The sequence below is a fragment of the Hydractinia symbiolongicarpus genome, chromosome 2 (assembly GCF_029227915.1).
Source record: "Hydractinia symbiolongicarpus strain clone_291-10 chromosome 2, HSymV2.1, whole genome shotgun sequence".
In the NCBI taxonomy this organism is placed as follows: Eukaryota; Metazoa; Cnidaria; class Hydrozoa; order Anthoathecata; family Hydractiniidae; genus Hydractinia; species Hydractinia symbiolongicarpus.
In genome coordinates this window covers 31,428,226-31,438,057 of record NC_079876.1, presented here as the reverse complement: position 1 = coordinate 31,438,057, position 9,832 = coordinate 31,428,226, and the positions used below count along the sequence as shown (strand labels likewise).

General features: G+C 32.8%; 1 protein-coding gene across 1 annotated transcript; it reads left to right on the top strand.

Moving 5' to 3' along the window:
* Positions 1 to 1,168: 1,168 nt before the first annotated feature.
* On the top strand, positions 1,169 to 7,345 carry LOC130630668 (uncharacterized). The gene is made up of 2 exons (XM_057444243.1): positions 1,169 to 1,257; positions 3,302 to 7,345. The coding sequence occupies exon 2, from the start codon at positions 3,312 to 3,314 to the stop codon at positions 7,020 to 7,022; it is 3,711 nt and encodes a 1,236-aa protein (XP_057300226.1). The 5' UTR covers positions 1,169 to 1,257; positions 3,302 to 3,311; the 3' UTR covers positions 7,023 to 7,345.
* The last annotated feature ends 2,487 nt before the right edge of the window (positions 7,346 to 9,832 follow it).

Sequence of the window (9,832 nt, the reverse complement as noted above, 5' to 3'; positions counted from 1 at the left end):
CAAGACAGAAATTGAGAAAAAGGGAAATAGCACATTTTGATTTATTGCATCCTAAATTCTTAAAGGAACACAAAATTCGATACTTTTAAAAAAACTCACATATATCAGTAACTCTTTTAAATAGGTTTTTCTGAAATTTATAACTCATTATTATAGGGTCGGATCCAGAAATTTTTTAAAAGTAGTAAAAAGTAAAAAAAATCTTAATAAGTTAATTTCTCAATCCAGAAAAAGCTGGAAGCCAACGCTGTTTTTAAAGCCATCTAAATGCCTTGAATGGTTCAAATTTCTCGAAAAAAGCAACAATACAAAAGTTTTTATGACAGAAAAAACAAAGAATTGAATAAATTCTCAATGTAGGCTTTACCCTACCCTGCTTATACTTGGATCAGACCCTGTATTAAATATACTTCGAGCGTGACGGAAAGACGTGACGGATGAACACTGAAATGTCACAAAATGAAAAGTATCTTACGATTCGAAAAATCACTTGTGAAGATTATTTTGCAAATGTAATTAGCTTGATTTTAAAAATTCTGAAAGTAAGGCTTATACAAAATTCTCTAAAATATTCGAAAACCAGTCAAGTTAATGAAAACTGTTAAAATATGCTCTTTCGCCATAACTATAAATAAAGGGAGCGCCAGTGAGAGATAAAAACCCCGAGGTAGAACTTAATAATGATCACATTTCATTACTAATTTAAGTAACTGAAAACTGTCAAGTCTACGATACTATCAGAACCCTCTCGAAAATTTGGCCAAGATTTATTGTTAAAGTTTTTACGTTTGGCGCCAAATGTCTTACAACATTCGGTTTCATAACAACAGAGCATCTTTTGTGAACCATATGTTGCAACCTAAATTTAAAAAATGTTTTGTGAGTCACCCCTGGGAAAATTTTAAAACCAACAAGATGGCCTGATAAAGTTTTAAACGCTATAAGCCGTAAGGTTACAATCTCTTTTAATAAATTTTGTAATTCCATTTTTTTTTCTATGCCGTGAATAAGAATAACAAATATGGCCCGAAATTTATAAGCAAAATAAATGGTTTTTATTTTCTGCAGAGGTTGTAGTTCAATATATTAGAATAGAAATAATTAGCTATTATCAAAGGAATAGTATATATTGTTAAAATATTAATTAGGTAGATTATATAATTGTGCAAACTATTTCTTGTCACAATCGTTTCAAAATCGTTTCAAAAGAGAGAAGTATCACGAAATACAGAGGAGAAGTGATTGAAAATAGAACTGGTAAGTTTTGTATCATGCGAACCTAAACACGTTGTTTATAGAATTATAAATATAAGATTTTAAGAGTTTTGTTTTGTTTTAATTACATCAGATAAAAAAGTATTCTCAAGGTATGGTCTCCTATGTCTAATTGAAAATGTGCTAGACTTTAATAATTTTCGGTACTTCATAATTATTTTTGATAATCTGGTATTATCCTTGTTGTGTTGAAATAAATTTTGTAGTAAACAAATTTCTTTCAAGCAGAAACAAAAAACAAACAAAATTTCTTTCAAGCAGACATTGTAAATTAAAATTCAATCAGACATGATAAGTTGAAATTATTTTTTCGCTATATTCAATTAATCACAAGAAGTCTTTACCACCATATAATCGGGCAATAAATGTTAAAGTTCTTTAAATATAAAGATCTTGCCGTCTATTAAATAATGAAGGTCTTTTTCAAGATTGATAACAAATCGTAATGATGTTAACCATTTTTCCTCTCTCGGTGAACCAGGCTTCTGTTGCATGATCGTTTCATTTTCTTTCGCAGAAGCACCTTTGGTATATATAATAAAACTTTCATTTCCAATTACATCCTTGTCATGCAATAAAAATGTGTCATTTACAATAAGTCTTTTGTCAAATATTTTGGGAATGTGTGAGAAAATAATTATTACCCTAGAATAAATTTTCTATATACATCCAGACAAACTTTCACATTGCCTTTTCACAGTTTTAATGTATATTAAAAAGACATGTTTAAAATATATAGGTGTATTTTGTTAAATTAAAACAAAGCTTTTCGTAAGTATCATCAGGTATAAAACTTTAAAACGTGTGTTCATATATATATACAAAAATTACATAATTAAAACATCGTCTAGGGGATTTCGTTCATACTAAAATCTAATTTCTCTTTTAAGTTATTCCATTATGAAAAAGTGTTAATATGTTAGAGTCTAATTGTTCATTTAAAGTTGGCTTCTGTATCCGTATAAAATATGCTTCAAGAATTTTTCTTTTACGAAAACCCTGAGGCGCTCTTGAAATTATTTTTCACTTAAACGAGTGACCACTATATGCAACAACATGCATGGCTGGCTCTGACTTTCCTTTCATCGATTCATGCTCTCTCCAGCGGATTTCTGCATTACGGATTGTTTCGCCAATGTAATTCTCGCCGCACGAGCACACTCCTTCGTATATAACACAGGATGGATATCTGTTTTTGTCTTTTAAAGGAAACGAAGATTTTACTTTTCGTTTTAATTTAACAAAATACGCATATATATTTTAAACATGTCTTATTAATATACATATACTATGGCGAAAAAGAAACTACTCAAACAGTTTAAATGCTTTTATACGATTTAGGTTTCGGAACAATATTGGCGCTTTTCAGCAACTACACCCTTCAATTCATGACTTTCGAGTTTTTCTTCAGTTTTGAGTACACGTGATGCGAGTTTGAAATATCGTGATAGTTACAGAACATAACAACATATAGAACATAATAGTCAATTCCTATTTCTAATTTTCAACTCGTACTTTAAATTTGCGAATAGCACTTTCAAAAGCTACTGGTCAAAATACTCGTGAATTTTAGCTCGCAACTTGTGATTCACTAAAACTTACAAGCTACAAAACAAACAGTTTCATCACTTCTGCGCAACACCGTAATTACAAGAAACTTGCTCACTAAAGTCTCTTTTTGTGCGTGCATCAGTTGTCGTAGTGTATCACTTTGTTATTCCATCACACTTTCTAATCCCATCGCACTTTGTAATCCCATAACACTTTGCAGTCCATTACACCTTGCAATTCCATCACACTTCGCAATCCCATCATACTTTGTAATCCCATCGCAAATTGTAATCCTTTCTTGTCGCACTTTGTAATCCTTTCAAAAAAAGCATGAAACAGTTAGTTTGTAACTAAAACCTGTACTTTAATAAATCAACAAATAAAACACACACAAAATATGCTAAAAGTATTACCTTTTTTTTGCAAGTATTTTTCTTACATTGATGACTACCATAATTTACTTATTATTTTCTAGCAACAAAATCATGGCTTTGTTTATACCACTGACGTTGTTGATTTTGGGACGGCTAAACTTTCTTGACGCAGATAGGTTTCCGATGGAGGAATTTTTTGATTATCATTTCGATTCATGGGGAGCACATTTACATTTCTGTGATTTTGCAGCAGTTGGACGAGAAATATGTTGCGATTGCTCTGACGATTGTATGAAGTACAAAACTTGCTGCATAGACAAGTTGTGGGACAAGAAAAAAAACGAAAACTTGGAGATGTATCTCAAACTATTTCTGAGTAAATCACAAAAGTATAAAAATATGTCCTGTGAACCAGCTTTAACAGTAAATAAAACACACGCTGTGAAATCATATTTCATGGTAAAATCCTGTCTTCCGAATACAACAGGAGATGATGTAGAGCGCTGTCTGCAACCGGGCTTTCATATCAAGGATGATATTCCAGTACTAGGCAACGACACCTACTTGTATAGAAACTTGCACTGTGCAAAATGCAATTTAGTATTTGATTACAAATTTATTGATATAAAAGCAAAGTGCGAAAATGCGTCAAATCTAATGCTCAGGAAAACCATCAGTAAAGAGGAGTTGAACAAACTAAGTAAATGCGAGTTTTCCTTAGATACTAGCGACCATTTTCAACAAAGGTATATTCGTGCGTGTGAAAGAAAACAGAATGTATGTCCACAAACTGACCCGTTTTATAACTTATGCAATGCGTATGGAGAGACTATGGGTGAATACAAAAATTACGATTGTGCAATGTGCGCAGCCAATCAGAATTTTGAAGTTATTGTTATCAATAGAACTGTTGTTCAACCAACTCATTTTCATAACGGAACCCATCATGTTACCACACTTAAAAACGTGACAATACAAGAAGCATATCCAGTTACATTGCCCATGCCGGATATTGATTTCACCTGCTCTGCTGCACCTTGCAAATCTCGGCATTGTTATCTGCCCAATGGCGAGGATTCTACAAAATTTGAAAGCACGTTCTCAATCGGAGCCCTTGAAGAAAATAAAGGTGAAATAAAATATTTAAAGCAAAAATTTCCAATTAGACAATTTATGAATATTTCCAAAGCGTATGATTTTGGATTTAACAAAGGTTTGGAACAATATCTATGCAATGCTCCTAGAGAAAAATGTTGCGACTGCAGTGACGACTGTATGGTAAGAAAGAGATGTTGTATTGATAAATTTTGGAACGAAACACATCCTGTGAATTTAAATTCGTACATAAACCAATTCATTCAAACCTCGCAGGGATATAAAGACCATTCTTGCGAACCGGTACTTCCCATGGCGTTTTCGTTTACGTATAATGTGGAACATCAGCTAATGGTTAAGTCCTGCTTGCTAAAAGCGAATGTTGATAACGCAAAGAAGTGTATACACGGTGCTCAAAAAGGATCACTTGATTCTAATTTACCAGTAACCAGCTTTGATGGATACATATATCGAAATTCGTTTTGTGCTAAATGCAATTCTATCACCAAATACCAACCAATCAGCGTTAAAGTAAATTGCAAAAATCACCAAAATTTTGCTAACATGTTTCATAACACTTCTGTTTTCAGTTTTCAAGAATGTGACTTTTCTTTAGCAAATTCGAGTTACTACAAGTCAAAAAAATGCAACCACTGGGTAAGCTCAAAGAGAAATTGTCCAAGATCAAGTATACATTACGAACTTTGCCATGCTTACAGTGGTAGAGTTGGAGGATTTCAAAATTATCACTGCTGGCTTTGTAGTCAAAATAATCAGACTGTTGCGTTTCCACCTATTGAATACTGTGATAGCACACGTTGTCCAATTGGGCAAAGTAATTGTTACGAAAAACCTTATCGACCGTGGTCGTTACTGCTAAATTTTAATACCAATCAATTTCAAATTGGCAATCAAGAGTCAAGGTCAATTTGCAGAAATGGAAGCAAATACGACACAGGAACGCTGAAGTGTGAAAAAGTCATTTGTCCACCTGACTTTGTCTTTGATGGGAAAGACTGTTTACCAAAACCCAAAAAGCCCATTCCTGAAACACACGTGCTTAAACCAACATTCGATAAATGTTTTAGTAGCAACGTGACATTGTATATGGTTTTAAAAAAGGTGATAAGTAGCAGTAAGATAAAGATTTTACGAAATTTTCCACCTTATATGTATGATAAATTTACAACCTATTCAGTGATAAACCAAACAAATGATGACCAATTTGTAATCATTTTGTCAAATTTTCTTCTACCTCCTTGGTCAGACGTAAATCAAAACATATATAAATTCTTTAAATCATCAAAAGTGGGTTATAATTACAATTTATGGCACAATATTGAAAAGATTTTGATAACTAAAGGAAGAAAGTTAAAATATACAGAACATTACCAGTTAGAAATGTCTCGTTACTTCCCAAAAAATCGTATATGTGCCGAGGCGAATATACGCAATGGAACTGATGGCTCCTTTACTAGATCATGCATGGTAACGAAAGGAAATGAGACATTCTCCAAACACAATATTTCAATGTGGATTGAAATAAGCAGAAACTCATCAAGTAAATGGTACAGCACCTGTCGAAAGTATCATTTACATTCCAACTGTCCTCGGAGAAAAATAAGTGGTCAAATCTCTTTCAGTGAAGAGGGAAATCTTCTGCATAAAAGGCTTGGTCAAATAGATACTTACAACGTGAGCGAATATATACCACTATCTAAAGGTTATGGTGTTTGTATCAGAAGTTCGTTTACAGGGTACGGCGTTAAAGGCAACCGCTTGGAGACTGTCTATGTGATTGAACACTACATTTCCTTAATAGGAACAATTATTAGTATCATTTTTTACATATTTGTTATTCTAAGTTTCCTAATTTTCAAAGAACTTCGAACTGTTCCTGGATTGAACACATTGGGAATGTGCATATCATTATTTATCGCAGAGGTAATATTCTTACTGGCAATAAACTCTAATTTTTCAGGAACTGCTTGCAAAATAGTTGCTGCAACATTGCACTGGTGTATATTGATTTCATTTATGTGGAATCTAATCATCGCTTTTGATTTGATTTCAAAATTTAGTTCTTTCACTGTTGCCAGTCGAGGAAATAACAATAAGAAATTCATCCGTCGTTGTATTTATTCACTCATTCCTCCAACTTTAATAGTTTCTCTGTCTGTAATACTAGCAGCAGAAACTACCGTTGTTGATTATGGCACAAAAGGCATTTGTTGGATCACAGGTTTTTATGCACGTATTGGCTTCTACATTATTCCAGTCGCTGTCATATTTTTCACCACACTATTAACTTTGCTGTATACAGTACGTAAAATTCATAGCGAGTTTAAAGTGAACGAAGAAGTTTTGAAAACTGGTAAGAAGAGTAAGAAGGAGACCTTAAAAATCGCATTAAAGCTTGGTATTATACTTGGCGTCACCGAGGGTTTAGGTTTTATCCAAATAGTTAAATCACATCCAAGTTACAACGAGGAAGTTTTTAACGCCTGTTTCAGTCTGTTGTATTCCACTTTTAGAAGTATACGAGGATTAATGCTGTGCTTGGTGTACATAATAGGCGCAAATGTTTTAGCGCTATATCGTAAAAGAGCACGAAGTCTATTTACGACAGATACCGGTAGAAATTACAACTTCATTTATCGGCATAAAGGAATGAGCACGTCATCAGGCCAACACGACAAATGTGAGACAAACACCTCCACGGTTTAGAGATTTTTTGCATGCAGACGCATGCAAACTCTTTTTTTTCAGGAACTGAACAGGACAATTTATGGAGGCATGAATTCTGGAAGGTCATTTTTTTGAGCTTTTTAAAGTATTTTTACCGTGCCAGAAAAATTGTATTAGTCTAATGTATGAATATATAATATTAACGACTGCAAGTAAATATTTTAAAGGTAATAAAGATATACCCCTGATGTACAAAGTCTTTATTTTTCTCTGTTCTACCTTAAAGCTTGCGTAGCTAACTACCTGGCCACTAAGCCTTAACTCCTTATTGCACAAAAAACTCAATAAATGCTGTATTTATTTCCTTTGTACAAAGATTAGCCCAAGAACGTAAGGACATAACTTCTCCCGCTAAACAACGATGTCACACGATACACGAATAATTTCATATTACATGCAGTTGTTGTTTTCACTTTTGTTTTGAAAGTGGTCGTAGTCAATGTTAGGATTCTAGGCCTATAAATATAATGTCATTTTATTGTCATGTCATATTTTATTGTCATGTCATAGATTTTGTGCTAGAAACGAAAATTTTTAAGGATCATTTTACAGTCAGCTAGCTAGCTATACCCTTAGTTATTACTATTTATTGGTATAAAAATGTGATGGTTACGTAAAACAACACCATTTCAAATCTCCTTATTTTCATCGTCGGTTTTGCAGGATTTTTGGAATTGGTTTACCCACATCCGATTGGTTCTGATACTATTATCGTTTGACGGAGGATTGTTACGAATTCTACTTATATAATCAGCAATATTTTCTGAGCTTGTTTGTTATTAAGAATGAAAAGATAAGTCTGGAGTTTCATTTGCAGTCTTTCTATTCTAGGCGTAGCTTTGGTACGAGATGTGAAGATTAATTTTAAAGAATTGTGATCAATAATAAACGTAAAATTCGGCATTGTATAAATATTTACTAATATATTGAGCTAAAGCCGGTGACTTCTTCTCTCGCATGGAATATTTTTGCTCGGTAGTTGATAAGGCCTTTGATGTGTACCAAACATGTCGAGGGTTACCAAAATCGTCAGGTTGCAATAAGGCGTGGTTACTAGCGACTACCCAAACAGTACTCGGTTGAAGGAGATTTAAAAAGATACGACAGTGTTTGAGGTTAATTCCGACTTCAATAGATAGAAGGAGTTTTGATGTTCACCGTTCCAAATATATTTATATTTGTTTTATAAAAGTTGTCGAAGAGATGTGGTTTTCTGTGAATAATTTTCAATAAATCGACTTATTATGTGCCAGTCTTAAAAAGGATTTTAATTTACTTACGTTCTGCAGTGGGTTAGCATTTGATAAACATTCGACTTTCTTACGATCCGGCTGGATACCGTTAGCTGATAAGACGATACTAAGAAATGAATTACCGATTTGCCCAACTGAACACTTACCACCATTAACTTTAAAACCATTTTTTTAAACGGTTTAATAATTTTCTTATGTTCCTCTATGTCTTTAGAATACACTATTATGTCATCACTGATATATTTTACGCCACGTATGTCACTAATTTTGGATTGTAGACATTGTTGAATGTTCACTATCTCCTAAAGCTGTAATAAATGATTTAAACTCTTCTATCTTGTCTATATATGACTTCCATTTCTTGTCTAAATTTGTTGATGTTGATTTTTCTATTACGAATAGTTCCACAAAGCGTATATTTTGCATTATTTCTCCTTTCTCATTGTTCCTCTCTTTGTATTTATTGTATTTTTATCATAAATGGAGACAGGAAGAGCACACAGTAGTTCAACATAACAAAGATGAACCTTTCCCAAAAAAACAAGTCTGCTTTATACAAAGAAATACAAAGTGTATATGAACAGTTTTTTAATTCAGTTGAAAAATTTTTGAACAAGATTTTTAAAGTTAAAAAATGTGTAGAAACGAATTTTGAACGACTTTTAACCAAATGTCACAAAGTGAAGATTACGTGAAATGACACAAAAAGAAGGCTAGAAGAATTTATAGTGTACATATATTCAATCAAGGTCTAACAAAGGGTCTTCAGGATCGAACGTATAGATGGAGCCTCAGCCAAATGTGAAAATAATGAAATTAATAAGTTCAAGAACTGCATTTTTTATTGCTTTTCTGATTACCCTATAATTTCTATGCACTGCTTATTTTTTAAAAAAATTTGAAACACTCAAATTTTTGGACAAAAAAACTTTCGGCAGGCACAAATTTCAGACAGAAACATTTTAACAGTCTAACCTTATTAGTTTAAACGACAGTTTTTTTCGTCCATAAGACAAAAAAAACCTGTGTAAAATCCTGGTTGCAACATACATATTTATCAAGTAGTTTTCACGTATTGTTAATTGATGGAATAGTATATTATTTAGTGTGCACGGTTCTTACAAAATAATATTAATACGTTTTTAACAGTACTGCGCCTCATTTGATAATGAAAACAACATTATTGCGAGATTCGTTGCAGGATAGAATAAAATTAGACCTCTCATTTCTTTCCATGTATGATAAGGCTCTCATATCTCCGAAACAAGTTCGTCCTTGCCGCTTTACAACAAACTCATTTCAAAGTTGACACGAACTTCTTCGTTTCCTTTTTTTGCTAAATAAATTTTCTTGTGGAAAAACGTTTAAAAGCAAAGGAAAAAAGGATTAAAGTAACTAATCCGTTTTAATTGATACCAAGGTGGTGATGTCAGTTATTTTTGAAAGCGCAGTTTATTAGGTATCAACAGATAACGGCTTGAACTAAGGATAATGTGATGGCTTCAATGATCTTTTCGACAAATTAACGTCAGTATA